Source organism: Belonocnema kinseyi, chromosome 7 (assembly GCF_010883055.1).
Source record: "Belonocnema kinseyi isolate 2016_QV_RU_SX_M_011 chromosome 7, B_treatae_v1, whole genome shotgun sequence".
Lineage (NCBI taxonomy): Eukaryota > Metazoa > Arthropoda > Insecta > Hymenoptera > Cynipidae > Belonocnema > Belonocnema kinseyi.
Window position 1 is genome coordinate 33,460,134 of NC_046663.1, and position 18,421 is coordinate 33,478,554.

General features: G+C 35.6%; 1 protein-coding gene across 3 annotated transcripts in view; it reads left to right on the forward strand.

The window, feature by feature from the left end:
• Positions 1 to 18,421, forward strand: part of LOC117176607 (GATA-binding factor 3-like) — a 67,331-nt gene that overhangs the window by 32,781 nt on the left and 16,129 nt on the right. For all 3 annotated transcript variants that reach the window (XM_033366859.1, XM_033366861.1, XM_033366860.1), the window contains exon 5: positions 11,096 to 11,230. In XM_033366859.1, the coding sequence (XP_033222750.1) occupies positions 11,096 to 11,230 (135 nt within the window). The remainder of the gene's footprint in view (positions 1 to 11,095; positions 11,231 to 18,421) is intronic.

Consider the following 18,421-nt stretch of genomic DNA (forward strand, 5'->3'; position numbering starts at 1 on the left):
AGGAGGTGTACAGCCACTCGAGCGCGGCCAATCTCAATATTGTAATCCCATTCTAAGCCGAAACGGTTTTTATTCAAATTCTTTTGCGTCTCTCTCTTCGCGAGGAGATGGAGAGGTTCTAAATTCTAGAAGACACAATGTTATGAAAGTCACAGGTACGCAGACTCTTCATTTCAACCCACTTAAAAAATGATCAGGGAGTTAAGATTTTCTCATTCTTTTTGGACACAAGGGTTGTACCTTTCTTTGCGTCACCTGTGCGGACTTTGTCTGTTAGACTGAAAATACGGAAACTAAATAACTGTTTGCTCCAGGAGTACGCGCTATTGAAAGATCCCACAAGATTTATTCTCTCCAGCACCCGTTTAACTTGTAACGCCTTGAATTATAGATGGCTATCCTTGCGGAAAGCGAGCCTGTGTTGCGGCGCATAAACAACAATGTGCTATGGAAAATGAAGTTGCCACGTAAATAAATATGCATGCATACACACGTCGCCCCCGTGCACAAACGTGGGACTCTCCGTTTCTAGAAAATATGCACAGTATTTAATCGAATCGGGCAACTCTCATAAATCCATATTACCTTTTTTTTCTAAAATAAAGTTCATTTTAAAGAACCAGCAGCAAGAGCATTCCTATTTATAAGGTGGCAAAAGTGTGTTCTCACACAGTGGCTATTATAGACAATTAAACGCGTGCAATTCACAGTGGCGCGAAAAAGTGCGTTCAGGCTCCCTAAACAAGTACAAAGGTGTCGTTAGTCCGTCGCAATTACTCGACCCGCAGGAAGCGGAAGGTACAATTGCTCGACAGTTGATATACATATAAATGCCCGTTATTACACACATTCTACACCCACATGCATTGGCACCTTTGCTCGTAAAACGCCTACGAACATATATTGGAATATTCGAGTGCAAAGCCAAAATGCGCAATTAATTAGAGAATGTTAATTCCACAGTTGTGCACCAACTTACTCCGTAAAATTAATAACGCCCTGCTGAATTTAGCCCCAACTAAATTCGTTTCAAAATTTTAATTATATAATTTCTAAATTATTCATTTCTATTTAATTTTTGTATAATTAAATCCTGGTATCGTTTCTTTTTCAAGACTGTAGAAAAATCTGCGAATAATAAAAAAGTATCCCGCACCTAAGTTGTGACTTACAAAAGCATGAAGGTGCACACATGAACGAAAGTGTGCGCGTGGGCAGTGAATTATGACTTGCACCCCGCTGGCGAACTTTAGAAAAAAGAAATCTCCTTCGCTCCTCGTTTCAATGGAATATAAATAAAATTTATTTACTCGGCTACCGAAACGGGCCCAAACGAGGCCCGTCTCTCTTTATTACTGCCCCGCGCCCCACCCCGATTCTTTCGACGACACGCGCGATGCTTCGGCTCCTCTCGCCCTTTGTAACCTCGTAATGGCAGCTTAATAATCCTTCCGGATCATGGAGATGATTTGTGGCCCATGAACGACCCACGAAATCACCTGGACAAAAAGCGATCTCTCAATCTCGAAACACCGTTTAATTATCTACCTTTCCTCAAACATAAACACAGTAGCCTCTGAAATTTACTACTGACCTAATGATAACCATATTCTGGCACACTACTGGCACAGTAATGGCCAATAACTCGCGCGGCAGCGGTCTGAATTTATACAGCATAAAATGATCCTTCAAATACTAAAAAAGCACAATCATGAATAATAATTAGGAGTGGAATTATTATAGCGAAATATGCAATTCTTTTTCTGCAACACAGTCTCCGAGGATGTGCTTAATCAGTGCAGGCATGCGTGTCGTGAGGGGAATTTTTGATCTTGAGAAGCATTTTATACAAGTCTGTAGGCACGTGTGCGAAACGGACGTATACACACACCAAGTTTCTTTCGTACGTGAAAATTGTTCTATGTTTATTCTATTTTCCATTCATGTATATACATATATACTGCAAGGAAACTGGTAAATTATGCAAGTGTGTATAAATCCTGCCAGTCTATTATTTGGCGCATGTCGAGGATGCACCAGTTAGCTTTTATGGAACGTCGGATGAATTACGCGGTCGATCGTGGAAAAGGAATAGGCCTCTATTCCACAGCCAATCAGCCGCTCGCAAATTGTATCCTCCCTCCTAAGAAATTGTCGCCGGAAGTTTCCCTCTTTCTGTTTCTTCATAAGGATATAATCTCTACACTTTTCACTTGCTTTTTGCCCATTGAAAATTGTTTATTACACCTGCTTGTGTATTCAGCAAGTGTTAGTGAAATGGTACTTTCTCTCTCTCTCGGCCAGAGTGGTAATCGCGGGGAAAATAATAATTTAGTCTACCTCCGCGGTACAACAGTTCAATAAATCACTGCCACGTGTAATGTCAGTCGTTACATTATTCTTAAATAGTGATGTGTCCAGTCACGGACAAGCGCCCAGTACTATGTATTTGAGCCTATTGACAGATTCTATGCTTCGGTGATCAACTATGACTCGATATTATCGCCGCGCTCATAGAGACATACTTTAAATGACATTTAAATAACTGCTCGATTTTATTCTGTGCCTTGCCGCCCCATTCATTTATCCCAACGTCTACAAAGGAATCTATTAAACATTTTTTTTACTCTTTTTCATTTTCACTGCAGTTCATCCGCATTTTTTTAAAGAGTTGAAAAAATGATACAATTCTCAGTCTCGAAAACTCGTGACTGGATTTTCTGTGTGCAAAAAACGGAGAGGTAAAAAAATTGAGCACTGTGGACTCTCACACGAGACTTGGGTCCTACAGCTATAAAGAGTCCAACTTTTTTACATCTTTTTGTCTTTATACTCTCTCATTCTTCCTCTTTTTCCGTGCATCTTCGGCACTGCACTTGAGTTTGCTTTGTTCGTTTTTTACTGCAGAAGAAGCTGCTGAACAAGAGGGAACATTGCTAGCAATTTAAATAAATTCACTGCGCTTGTACCACATTTGCGACATGCCCCAAGTTCGCACGCTTTTTCTTGTAATTACTCTCCGAAATTTTTTTAGAAATTAACCCGTAGGTTCGAGATTTCCTCTAGAAGGTAAATAGAAGTCAAATAAACCAACGTCTCACTTCTTACTTATACTTTCCCCGGGTTTTTATACTATTTAATTCAGTTTAGACTTCCTCATCAGAGATATATCAGAAGAGTCACCATTGGTTACTATAATAGTTATATTATCCATTTTAATATCATTGTTTTTCTTTTTCTTTTGAGAAACAAGTTTTCAGAGCAATCATTGCGGAAATTCAAAGACAGATTGGAGTCGGCATTAATTTTCCTTTTCGTTCCAATTCGCAACCACAGGACGGCTTCTGGTCTGGGAGTCTTTAACGGTGAAGTGACACGGATGCGAGCAGCCGAGCTAACTGACTCACTATATAACTAGACTGTTTATCATATAGATTGGCTACTCTCTACTGTGGTAGCCCTGATGGTGGCAATGGTTGACTTCTTGGTTAAACCTTACGGTGGTGAACGTGGCCGCGATTGCGATAGTGGTGGTGGTTTAAGCTCCCGTGCACTTCGCGGAATTCAGTCACGCTAGCGCGAGATTTAAACGACCTCATCTGTCTTCATGCCCACAAATCAAAAGTCGATCCTCTTTCCCCTTGAAACTTTTTCCTATTAATTATTTATAGCAACATCTTTTTCCACGAAAAAAAACTAGGTATAAGAAATATTGCCGTTGAACAAAAATTTCTGAACGGGACTCCGCTAGAGCGCAGCACATTACTGTGTAAATCACATGCTGCCCTCTACCGGTGTCCAGTGGAGAATCGCTGTTTGTTAATATTATTCTGATTCATTCTTTGCGTGCTTGTGAAACAAATTCCAAGTCTTGATTGGCTTGGAAAAAAAGAACGGACCTACAAATTGAATTTGACGGATGACGTGTCATAATGCCTCAGATCGTAGATATTTTTTTTACTCTTACTCGTCAGGGGTTCTTATCCTTCCCTAGAAACGAATCTCCCTGTGGAGAGAGACTATGCTGCCGTGCACCGAGCGACCGTGCTAGTGTTAGGAATGTGGTACCACTGCTTGTCACAGTCACACACATACACACTCGCATTATTCGAACCTTATATTATATTCTCCTCCACATTCAATTCACGCATGCGCGGGGGTACATTCGTTTATTTACATTAACAGATCCCACGAGTCTTCGTATAATTGTGTGCAAGTTAACAGGGCGATTTCTCGCATCTCTTTTTTAGTTTATGCTCATCGAACATGGAGTTAGGGACTTATGATACGGAGTCCTTTATTTCATAAGTCGATTAGAAAACATTGTTTGGAAGACACGGCTCTGAGTGTGTGTACATGTTAACGTATTTATGTATCGACCAGAACACATCATCGATGTAAATCTTAAGCAGAAGCGTCCGAAGGCAGCTTTCGAATCGCAAAAAGCAATCGGGGCCCTTTTCTGCTGTCTCTCTTTCTCTTTTTATCGTATTCGTTGTAGAGCAACTTCAGATGGGGCAGTCTCCCCTCCCCACCCCCGGGGTCCTTTTCTCTTTCTTCTCCTTCTTCCTCGTTTTCTCCTTCCCTTGAGTCTTCTTATTCCCACTGGTTCGCTCCGAGCAATTTGTATCCCGATACGAACAATGTTGCCCACTGTATATCGTTGTAATGCACTCCCTCTCCTTGATCGTCGACCGAGGGCTTCTAGTCACGATTTAGTCAAGGATATAGAGATACGTATCTTGGACTCGCTCGTAAACGCTCGTTTACTCGGCGTCGGCATCGCACGGCGAACCTCTTTTGAAAATTTTGCGCTGATTCAACATTTTTTTCCGAATCCTTACCCTCCAGTCGTTTTGCAGTTCTGCCCCCGAATGGTGGACATTTGTCGCTGGAGATGAGTCCCGAGATCTTAGGATATAGAGTTAGTTTGGAAACCTCTCGAACTTGTCTGGATCTTCTTTAGACATCAGCTTCAAGAAAATAATACTAAAAACGCAGAGGAATATTAGGTCGATTCATTTTTCGCCCACGTTTCAAACTGGATGGGAAACAGGGTCGCCTCTAATAAGCACTTGGCCGTGTTTCTCGATAAGAGATAGCAATTAACATTGAAAAATTGTTCAAGGCTGCTAACAGCAATCCGGTTCTGGAGGCAAGTCATCAATTTTTCTCGCCAGGATGATTGAGTTATCTTGTCGCGAAGAGCCACCTTGCTTTTGCTCAATTTCCATCTGTCCCTTGCCCTGAAGGTCCTAAGTATTATTTTGCACCCCAGGGGTCCAATGTTGGTCCATTTCTTACGGGAACTAAAGCCGAGCCGTTAGGATCTCGAACTCTTTTCGTTTGACTCCTTGGAGAAGCAGCAGAGCTACCAACGAAATGTCTCAGCTGTCTGCTGTGCTTGTTGTTCTTGGTTTATTTCTTCGAACGAATACGCTTGATCAAACCGCGCGTATATAGCCGTCGGTTATTAATTACTTGCAATGACTCTCGATAAAAGGGCATTAAATCGATTCGATCGGCAGGAACTGATCGATCCGAACAGTCTTTGGCTGCGCAACCAGCCCAGGCTGATTATCCGTGAACCATAAGCGCTTTATGTCTTTTTGTAATAAACACATTTTTGTTCGTTTCATCTTGTGCAACCGCGTGCCGATCTCTTGCTCACAATGTATTCACACGTATTCCCTTGGGCGGAAAAGCAAAACGAATCGCTTCCTAATCAGGTTATGGTCTTTTTTTCTGTGTTGCAACAGTAGAGACTGTAACATCTTCCACTGTTTGTTCTTTCAAGTGCAGAAACAAGAAATCTGAAGAAATAAATTTTACGAAAGCACAAGTTTGACTGGTAATTTACATATCATTCTTTCAAGGAAACTTGTATTTATATTTCCTTTTTTTCCTGTATTTGCAAATGTCTACAACATTAAATGGGAATGAAACGAGAACCTAATTGCATGAAAAGATATTTTATATCAGGCTTCTAACGGGGTTGTTTCTTGACTTGGGTTCTCCATATATACTATATCACACACTATGTTCCACTTCGGTAGCCATAGCGATGCCGGTGGTCACGAACATGGTGTGTAATTCGCGCATGTATTCGCAGAAAATGCGGACGCAGGTCGACTTATCAATCACCATGTCAGGCCAATTTATTGGTTCATGAATCTTCATTCTTATTTCAATTTCTTAGATCATCCAAAAGCATTTTATTTTTTAATCCAACTAAATTGGTCCGCAGTATATTTTACAAGTCTTAATTGTCTTTCAACTCTGATGATTATGTACTTACTCTTAGTATATTTTCTATTGACCTTCTAATTTCTTCCAATTGGAGTCACGATTACGAAGATCGATCGGGTGAGATCTCGATCGTGGTTCGTGGGAGGGCGATAGTCGAGTTTTCAAGTTCGAAAGTGACAGCCTCGGACATGCAGGGGATCTTGCCAGGTGAAAAGAAATCGAGAGCCATCCGGGACCAGTGGACCAATGAGATGGTTCTGCTTTGGAAAAAAGAGACTGTGACACTGCCCACCCTTTCTCTCTCTGTCCCACTAGCGTCAGTGGCAACAATAAAAAAGCTTGGTTGGATAGACAGCGACAAGATAAATAAAAAAAGGCGACCTAGGAGAGAACGGGGGGCGCGGGAGATCGCCAAGAACTTGAGAAATGTCATATCCGTCAGCGTTCGGAGGTCTAGCTCCGACAACCGGTTCTGCTCTCGCTGCACAAATATTGTCCACATCGGGTGCAATTTCTGTCGGGTAATTACGCCCGACCCGAACACAAATAGGCAACGATTTGCATAATAAATTGCTGTTCTTCCTGTAGAAGTTAGTTGCTGAATTAGCTTGATATTGATTAAGTCTCCATTCCTCTTAAGTTGGTGCTTATAAAAGAGAGGACAGGACTTAACACGCCTGCCAATTTCAAGGCTTTAATCGCCCAGCAATGCGTACGGAATGTCCTGGTTAACCACTAGTTTGCATAAGAGAATCGAAAGGGAACGTATTGTTGCCGACTGCTCCAGCGAATCTTTATTATTCCTTTTTTTTTTTGCTTAAGCCTCTCTTTTACTTGATCAATGACGCGAGTTGTCGTATATACTACTACTTCGCTTGATTTACCGGAAAAAAGATTCTCCCGTGCCAAGATTTACTACTCATTGTTACTAGACTCCGACATGGGAAATTACTTTTTTTCAGAACCAACTTTATTGAGTCACGCTCAAAATAAAACCCTCTGGCTACCAATTGTTCTCCACTTTTCTCCTTGCCAATGGACAGAAGTACCGTTTGGGTACTGTTGAACTAATTGTACGATTTTTTTCCATTGTGTTGTTTTCCTTCAGTTGATTTTAGTGGCTATAAGCGAGTGGAGGTTTCTCCTAGAGAAAATTGATTTTTCAGTTCTGTACGTGGAACATTTCCTTTCGTTCGTTTAATAACCATTAGGCAACGTCGTAGGGCGAACTGTGGGAGGTTGGGTCGAGGATTTTCAGGGTGTCAAAGATCTAGAGCAGATAGTAACCCTCGCGTTGTATTGATGAGGTGGCGCGTATTGATTCTGAATAAGGGACGAGGTGGAACCTCTCTTACCCCTGGTTCTCAGACCCCTTTTTCTAAGCGCAAGAGTTGATAAGATCCGGCTGATAAGGCATGATTACATACCACCTCGCGTTGGCCCTGCACAATCGCATAACCACCAAACTCTCTCTCTCTCTCTCTCTGGCTAAACCTTCCCACTGGGAAGTGACACTGAATATATTTTTTGTATGGAACTTTTTTTTTTTGAGCTGTGGAAAAATGCTACTGAATCAAAAGTATGCACTTTCACGCTCTTTTAAAAGCAGATACTATTGATTCTATTGAATATTTAATGAAACAATTATTTACTTTGGCTTAGCATTTTGAAGGCCTTAGGGATCATCCATAAACTACGACACCAATTTTGGTCTATTTTTGACCCCCCCCCCCCCCCCCCCCCCCCCCCCCCTCCCTACTTCGAAAGTAATGTAGCCTTTAGGTAAAACCCGATTTTAATGTGCCTAACTGAATTTTATGTGATAGTTAATCCGGGTTTTATTGAAAATTTAAACTCAAAAAGGCAAATTGTTTACAAAAATGGAAGAGTTAAACTTCATTATTGAACTTTCAAGACAAAATGACGAATTTTCGATGTAAAATGGTTCAATTATTAAATAAAAAATATGAAACTTTGATAAAGGTTTATTTTATACAAAAAAAAGACGAATTAGCAACAGAATACAAGAACTCTTAACCGAAAAGTTGGAATTTCAACAAAATAGATTAATTGAAGAATTAAAAAAAATGTTAATAAGATAGTTCAATTTTAAAAAAAAGTTGAATTTTTACTTTGAAAAGAACCATCTTCCACTAAAAATGAAACAGCTAAACTTTCAATGAGAAAAGTAATTTTGCAACAGAAAAAAGTAATTTTCAACAAAAACAGTTTAATTCTCAGCCAAAGATGTTTACTCTGACCTCAAATTTAAAAATCGTCAACCAAGCAAATCATTTTTTAACAATTAATTTAACTATAAAACCTATAAAGTTAGATTTTAATAGAAAGAATTTTTTAATTTAAAAAAAAGTAGTTTAACTTTAAAACTTAGTTGTTTTAATTTTGAACTATAAAATTAAATTTTAACAAAAAGATTAATTTGGAACCGCTAATATGAATTTTTAAACAAATTTAAGAAAATTTTAACCAAAAATTTGAATGCTCAATTAAAATGATTGATCAAAAAAAGGTGAATTGACTACTAAAAAGAAGACGTTTCAATCAAATTCATGATTTCTGAACAAAAAGTTGAATTTGCAACTAAAAAAGATGAATTTTCAAACAAAAAGTTTAATTTTCTACCAAAGAAATTCATTGAAACGTACTAAAAACGTTACCAAATGTACGTTTGGAAAAAAAGTCTTAAAATTCTAAGAGGTTAATATACGTGTCACGTGACTTTGACTGGTAACCCCCCCTCCCACCCCCGCCCTTCTTCAAGCAAAGATTTAGTGACATTCTCTTTTTAAGACGAGATATTGTACAATTTTTGGTTAGGAGTCTAAATATATTTTTTTTTCTAAAAAAAAAACATCGCATTCAGAAATGCAGAATAAATGGTGCACCACTTTGCCCCACATGTGTCAGTTAGCCCCAGTCTACAGTACTGAACATTAGAGTTAACATTTTTTTTAAATGAAGAATTTTTTTAGATCTCACAATTGTAAATCTATTCCTCATCTACGTCTATAAAATGTATATCATTTCCCATTAGGTATATGCAATTAGTAAACGAAATAGTTATACGGAATGTCAAGTTTCGTTGGTAGTTTTTTTTCATTCCACTCGAATTCGATTCTCGTTTATAGGATCGCGACTCTGACAAAAGGCGAAATTGTCAAAATAGTAAGATCCTCAAGAAATCGACCTACCGAAAGGAAAGTTTTTCTCGTCGAGTATCGACGCTTTGTATACATACCGAGAGGACAAAAAAGCGTAATTTTGTCCCCGAGGGACACAAAAGAAAATTTCAATAACTTCGCCATTATGCTAGAGGAGTTCATCGGGGTCCTGACGGTTCTCGACAATGGCAGGTATATAGTATATCTTGCGTCGAGAAGGTTTTGGTTCGGTTCGAAAATACTGTGTCATCTCAGAGGTTAAGTGGTCCAGGAGGAGGATAAAAGAGGCTGGAGGAGGATACCTATTATACATGTAAGCGTGCGAGAGGGATACCTAATGTATACATATTTCAGGACACAAGGTGGTACGTGGATCCATATATAAGGTGTCTCGCTATAAAAAAAATTGAACCAAGATATTGATCCTTATAAATTCTCAAGCCTGATCAGTTCCTGGGAAAGTTTGTTATTTATTTGCTCAAAATAGAGTCTTATTAGGGTTTATATTAAGTCCGAATTTCGAAGCTAGTAAACCAATTTTTTATGTTCCCAAGAAGTGTATGATTCAATTTGATTGTTGTTCGTCTCCCTACAACAATCACATTGATCTACCTACAACAATCACATTTATCCATACTCTCCTTAGATTTAGATAAGTATTAGGGATTGTCTATAATTATAATTATATTTCCATTAATAATAAAAATAATTAGAATTGTAGATATGCAAATACTTATCTAAATCTAAGAAGAGTATAAATCAATTTGATTGTTGAAGGTAAAATATATCTTGAAAGAAGAACAATAATCAAATTGATTCATACTCCTCGTAGATTTAAATAAGGATTTAAAATTATCTATAATTATAATAAGGTTTTTTATCAATAATGATAATAATAAAAGTCTTACTAGAATTTTAGATAATTCTAAATACTCATCTGAATATAAGTAGAGTATGAATCAATTCGATTGTTGTAGGTAGATCATTATCTTGGGAGAAGAACAACAATCAAATTGATTCATACTCTTCTTAAATTTAGATAAGTACTTAGACTTACCTATAATTATAATAATATTTAAAAACAATACTAATATCTTATTAGAATTATAGTTAATTCTAAATACTTATCTAAATCTAAGAAGAGCATGAATCAATTTGATTGTTGTAGGTAGATTATGATTTTGGGAGAAGAATTGATCTGATTTATTTTCTTTAAACACCCTGTGAATGAGTGAGGTACAAGAAGTGGTAAATAACCTACAGTTATCCCAAGAGGGATAATAGACCTTTTTAGTTAAGTGTTTGCCACTCGGGATTACCGGCACAGGTGTCAGAACCATTCTCGGTACACTAAAAGGTCCTAGAACCTAGTGGAAGGATTAAGGGCCACTCCTGACAGAAAAACGCGTCACTCTAGCCTTTTTTTAATCCCTAGAAATATCTGATCGATCGAAGGCAATACTTCTTTTGAAAAGCCATTAGCGCATTCTTCAAAAATGCCGCTTGAATCACTTATGAGCTTTGAAGATGAAGAAATGTCGCTCTGAAAAAAAAAGTTTGAAACTTTTTTTATAATACTTGAAGTTTGTCTATTGCTAGATTCTTAAGAGTGTAAAATTTTCTGTGACGGGTGTGATATCTTTTTTTTTCTTTTCCAAAAACTGTCCCTGCAGAGTGCTGCAAGAAGGGCGGGTACGAGTTGCGCAAACTGCAAGACGGCTACAACGACACTCTGGCGAAGAAATCAAGCCGGCGAGCCTGTTTGCAATGCATGTGGTCTTTACTACAAACTTCATAACGTAAGTAATTGAAAATTTAATTTATATGGATTAAAGAACTAGAAAATAATGAGCCGGATTTATTTTTTAGTAATGAATTTAAAGAAAGGCGGGATGGTAATTTTCAAGTTCTTTTATATTGTTAGTTACAAATAGTGGAAAATTTGCAATTAGATTTTATCAGTTCAGCCTTAGGGATGAGCAATTCTTGGAAAAAAAACGAAATCTGTTAGGAAAAATCGATTTCCAAAATTAAATATCTTCAATCGAAAATAACAAATAATTTTTGTGTTAAAGCTTGCAATTCTTTCAAATATCATGAAATCTGTTGAACCACCAAATCTTCGGAAATCTTACAAAATCTCTTAAAATCTTTTACAATTCTTTAACATTTTTTGAATATCTCAGAAATTTATTGAAATCAACAAATTTTGAAATCGTTTGAATTTTCCAAAAATCTATAAGAATTTGAAATCTTTTCACAATCTTGTTAAAACTTTTAAAAAATTTGAAATCCCTTAAATATAACATTTCATAAAATTTAAAGGAACTATCTGATTCTCTTGTAGTTTTTAAAAGATTTTTGCAATCCTTCGAAATCCCTTGAAATACTTCTCAATTCCTTGAAATCGTGTCATTTGGAATATTTCAACATCTTTTTTAATTCTTTAAAATTCAAAAAAATCTCTTTACATCCTCAAAATGCCGTAAAATAATTTTCAAATCCTTAGGAATTCCGGGAAATGTTTCAACATTTCTTGAAAATTTTGAATATCTTTTAAAATTTTTCGAAATCCCGAAAAGTCATTTAAATCGACGATAATCTCTTAAAATTCTTCGTAATTCCATACAATCCTTAAAATATTTGAAAATCTGACAAAATGCCTTGAAATCTTACAGAATTTCTTTAAATTTTGTAAAATATTTCAAAATTTTTTGAAAGACTTCAAACACCCTAAAAATCTATCTCGGAATTATGGAAGTTCTTTAAAATGTTTTCAAATGCATTAGTATATCTAAAAATTAACGAAATTCACTCAAATTCTTGGAAATCTTTTAAAATCTTAAGAATTTCTTGAATATCGTTAAGAAAATTTAAAAATTCATTACAAATTTTGTTAATTCTTTTTAATCCTTTAGATCTTTAGGCATACTTTGAAAATCATTGCAATCCCCTAAGATGTCTCAATTTTTTTTTAATTTCGATAAACTTTTCAAAAGGGTTTAAAATAGTTCGAAATTCTTAAAATGTTACTAAAAATGGAAAATTTCTTTGAAATTTCTTGGAATCGAATAAAATCTCTAAAAAATTTCGAAATTTAACCAGATATGTTTTAAATATCTAGAAATATGACGAATTGACTTGAAATCGTTGAGAATTTTTTGATATCTATTTAAATTATTTTAGATTCCAAAAAGTTCTTTTAAATCTTTGAAAATCCTTTGAAACACATTGCGATCTTTGGAGGCTTCTTTTTTTTTTAATTCGTGAAAATCTTTAAAAGATTTTGAAATACTTAGAAATTATTGAAAATCTTTTAAAAAACGAAAAGAAGCTTCAAAATCTCTGAATATTTTTCGAAATTTAGTAAAATCCTTCAAAATATCTAAAAATTTTACGAATTTCCTTTAAATCGTTCAGAATTTTTAAAAATCTATTATATCTTTTTAGATTTTGCAAAATAGTTTAAAATATTTGGAAATCTTACAAATTCCCTTTCAATCGTTACGAATTTTTTTAAAGCTATTACAATTTTCCAAATTTCGTAAAGTCTTTGAAAATTCCTGAAAAGTTTTGAAAATACTTCGAAATCCTTGGAAATATTTCTCAAATTATAAAAATTTCTTTAAAATCTCTTAAAATTGATTAGAATCTGTAAAATTTTCTCGAAATCCACTGTAATCCTATGGAATATTTAAAAATCTAAAAAATTTGCTTGAAATCGTTAAAGATTTCTAAAATACTTTGAAACATTTACGAATACCTTGACATAGTTCAAAACTGCTTAAAATCGTGCAAATTCTCTACAATTTTTTGAAGTCTTTAGGAATCCCTTGAAATTATTTGAAACCTCTTGAAATCAGAAAGAAATGAATCGTTTATAAGAATCGACAGAAAATAAATCGACTAATTAGATTTATAGCAAATCGGTTTATTATTATTATTATTATTATTATTATTATTATTATTATGCCTCAAAATAATCGCTTCATAAATAATGGAATTGAGATCGCTCATCCCCAGTCCAACCCGTCGATCTATAGAAGATTCATGAGTGGCAAAAGTAACACTCTCATCAAATATTTTTGCTTGCGGGTACGAAAAAAGAAGGGAATCTCGACCTAGGGGATGATAATTTACGGGACGGTCTTTGCGACAATAAAACAGGACACTCGAAAGCCTGGTGTATCGACAATTAAGACAGGAGTGTTGGCTGGATCACGGTTCTGTTGTGTTGTATTTGGGCGTTTACGTGTGCACCAACCACTCAAGGGTGGAGCGTGCTCAACTGCGTGTGACACAGGAAGCGCCGGAAGTGAGCGCTGCCGGCACGGAGAGGCCCTCCACCAAAGGTTTTTGCTCCCATTATTTTCCCCGGGATCTTCCAGGGGACCAACCAGGAAGACAAATCTCAAATGGTGAAGGGGCAATCCGCAAAGGATTTAGTTCTAGCATCTTTCGACTTGCTAGACTTCCGGGTCCCGGAAGTCCTCCACAGCGAGAGCTTCCCAGAAACATTTCCGAAAAAGCTTCTTCAAATTGTTCAATCTTTTATCGTCAACTGTACAATCTTCAATCGTAAATTGTACAATCGTGGAAAGTTTTAAAGTGCATTTAGCGGATTTGCGGAAGCATTATGGTATCGTTTGGAACAATTTCTTTTATTATTTCGGAAGAAAAGACATACGAATTAGGTTCTTAAAGAGGAGGCACAAAAGGCTTTGGGGATTGACGACAATGGCAATCCGATATTTCGTTACCGACCCAACTACCTTGGAAATGTATCCACCTTCGACCTTTTGCCTCGGAGTGTATTATACCATTCTGTAGTAGTATTTTCATTATAAGGCTCAACCCCCGGGGGTGGTGTTATAGACTGTTGCTCTCGAGCAATGACAGGACCATTGTCGGTTGTCGTTTTTCAGCTTTGCGTCGGCACCGGGGATCGAAAGCCTATCCGTTACCGATACCATTTCTCCTAGAGATCGCATGTTCAACAATTTCACGATCGGGAAGACTTTATTCTTTCAACGAAAACCGGAAGCTTCGGACATCAGCTTCACTGTTAGCATTTTAAATATTACGATTAATGGTACGAATGGTGCTAATTAGGAGAGATTTTCGGAGGGTTATTCGTCACTTTGGACCCCCTGGTCTTGTTACAGGAGGCTTTCTGTTTTCTTCGCCGCATGCGAAACTCTCGAAACAAGCCTCTTCTTGTTCCCTTCTCGTACAGTGCACGCGTCGCTCAATGACCCTAATCGTGGCGTAAATCGCGCGGCGAAACTTATGCTACTTTTTCCTCGTAAACCTTATCCGTCATTTTATCTCACATCATTATCAAGATCGAGCCTTAATTTAAATATGAAAAACTATCAAAGGATTGGCAAATTTTGAGGTATAGAATATTTTAATTGGGATGTTTTTGACACAAATTTTAAAATCCATGATTATAAATGGTATAGCGACGTGTCCAAATCAAATGTCCTCTGAGAAACAAAATAAAAAGATGCTGATTCGTGAAGAAACAATAACATTTTGTTTTAATTTAACAAAATTGTCTTGGTAACATCAGCGGCCTTAAATCTGTAGCAAGTTTTTTTTCAGAACCTTTTCATTTCAATTTTAACTTCAAACCTATAAATGATGAATTCGCACTAAGAATTTAATTTTTAATCCATTTTCTACCAAATAGTTACATTTTCAATCAAAAATGTAAGTTTTCAATCAAAAATAGAACTTAAATTTTTAGTAAAAAAATTAACTTTCAACAAAAAACTAATTTTTTTAACAAAGCAGTTCCTCAACCAAATAGAGGATTTTTCAAGAAGGAAATTAATTTTCTATTGAATAGGACGAATTTTCAATCAAATACATGAATTTTCAACCGGACATTTTGAAGTTCCAGCAAAAAAGTTAATTTTTTACTATCTGATTGTTTTTTAAATAAACAGTTTAATTTTTATCTAAAAAGATGTATTTTTTCCAAAATAGTTGAATTTAAAAAAAAAATTATTATTCAATCCAAAATGAAATACTTTTGTAAATTTTCAGTTTGAAAAATTAATTTTTAACAACAAACAATCGTTTTGCCGCCAGTTTAATTTATCCAGAAAAGACGAATTTGTAACAAAAAAATTAATTCTCAATCAAAAACATAAATTCGAAACAAAAAATGGAATAAACATATTTTCAGTTTAAAGAATTGGTTAAATTTAAAAATCTAAAGATAAAATTTCAACTAAATTAATAAATCTTCACATAATGATACTTTTACCAAAAAAGATTTTAATTTAAATCAAAAACTGTTGATTGAAATACAAAATATACATCTATGAGTTTGCATTTCACGATAATCAATCCACTCTCCGTAAAAACTGTAATGAAATTTTGGTTGCATGCAACCAAAATTTCCTTACAGCGGGAAGTTACCGCATATATAATTGACCACATTACCGTAAATTACCAAAAATTACCGGAGATTTCTGCAAATTGCCGGAAATTTACGTAAATTTTATTGAGTGTAATTTGACTTAAGTGACCATAAATTACCCGTAATATTACCATATTTACCTATAAAATTACCAAAAATTTCCATAATCTTTCGGAAATTTAAACATTTTTACATTGAATATTTGCAATTTATGGTAAGTTGCTATAAATTACCTCTAATATTACCATAAACGATCAAAAACTTAATAAATTTTCGCTAATTTCTGAAGATCGCCGGAAGTTTATAGAAATTTTTTGATTTTGTTTTGTGTAATTTATCTTGAGTTACCATAAATGACCAAAAAGTTCATAAATTTCCGAAAGTTTATAAAAAGGTTTAAAATGGAATTTTGGGTAATTTATGATAAGTTACAGTAAAAATACCATAAATGGCCGAACATTTCTATAAATTTCTGAAACTTTAGACATTTTAAGATTGAATTTGGACAATTAATGGCAAGTTGCCATAAAGTATAATAAATTACCTGTTATATTACCATAAATTACCAAGAATTTCAAGAATGTCCAGAAATTTATGAAAATGTTTAGAATTGAATTTTGGGTGGTTAATGGTCATTTACCATATTTGCTGCAAAATTACCATGAATGACCGAAAAGTTTGATAAATGTCTAGAAAATTATAGACGTTTTAAAGTTTAATTTTGTACAATTTAGGGTAACTTAAAATTATCGTAAATCATGCTTCCTTTATTCGAAATCTAATATGGTATTTCGAGAAATGTCAGAAATAATCCATTTGTTATAAAAAAATATCTTATGCGCCAACGAGGAGAGGGACTTTTTTGCCTTGTGTATATTACAACTCGTACTGAAAACATACACTCGTGCAAAGAACTCCTTCTTCTCCTAGGTGCATAATATACTATTAAGGCAAAAAAGAAGAAAAGTTCGCCAAAATTGTTGAACCTTCAAGACAAAAATAAATTTTCTCTACAAAAATAGAATTTTCAGTCTGCATGAGATAGCACCTTTTCATTTCGTTTCTCGAAGATGGAACCTTTTCGACAGAAAAAACTGGGAGTTCAGTAATGTTGCGGCTCAAATAAAAGTCGGCATCACTTAGAACTTAGGCTCTGAAGGAACTCTTATTAAGGGTTCTTTTTTTTAGATCGTTGATATCCGACAGATTACGATCGACAGGTGTCGAAGTTTTTCACTGCGCATGTTTTGAAAAGCGCGGGCTTATTTCAAATCAATAAATACTATGAGTAGTTATACAGATAAATATGAACAAACTTTGTTATTTCTTTTTAAAACAAATTTAATTGAGTGTTAAAAAATTCCTAGCTTCTTAAAAAAATTCAGTAATAACCTAATATTGTAAGTGTATATTATATCATTTTAAATAGTCCCGCGCTTTTTGGTATATGCGCAGTGGAAAACATAAGATTATTAACATAACCTTAAAAACTGTCACATTTCATGTGCGGTATATTCCTTTCAAGAATGACATGTCTACGATTTCAGTTTCTTCATTAAATTTTTTCCAATACAATATAATTTAATTCGAATTATAAAGTAAAATGTGCATCATTAACTTGTAAAATCTTTGAAGTGTGTCAAGGCAGCACTGATAAAAGTACTCTATTAGAACCATTTTAATCCATCAGTTGGGTTCATTTAGAAACCATTTATCATTTTGGCTCCCTTTTCAGCAAGAGAGGTTCCTTTTTGTTGTAGCTCCTTTGGAACCAAAAAATCGGTTCTAATAAAAACCCTAGTTTTTTCTGTATCATTGGGACACCTCGATATGATTTTAATCCAATTTTAGAATAAAATTGATCAACTGACATCTACCTTCTAGTTAGCTATATTAATTGACTGGATTTCGTCGAAGCGTAAGTGCCATCCCTGTGCCTCTTTCTCATTTTCTCCCTTGGGTTTTTTGTCCGTTCCTTTTTTCCCTTCTCGAAACTCTTTGCACGGGACGAAGAAACGTTACGTCGATCCCTATACGTGTCGTTACTTGGAGTTTATCGGGCTCGATCTGAGGCAGAGGGTATAAGACTATAAGCTATCAGGGGTGCAGCTTGGCCAGTGGACAAGATCGTACACAGTAGTCTCCCATGGTAGGTATACGGTGAGCATAAAGGCCATGCCAGACACGTTTCCTGGTAATCATTAATTAAGCAAGGGGTTCCGTCGCTAAATACTCGCGACACGAGACGCGCCACACTGCAACAGCCACTCCTCTTCAATTCCAAATGTTCTTATTCATATATCCAACAAATGTCCCTAAATCTTCTCACTGATCCGATAATTCAAGAATCGGTTCAAAAAAGGTTCTGTGAACCAAGATTTTGACTCGAATCTATGTTGATGCGATGAACTAGGGCAAAGTGGCACACTCTGAATTTTTTTTATCGCTATATGGCTTTCCAAGGTGTTATAACAGAGTTTAGGAATGAAGATCTTCTCTAGAAAAAATAATATTTAATAAAAAAAATATACACAAATAAAAAAATAAATAATAATAA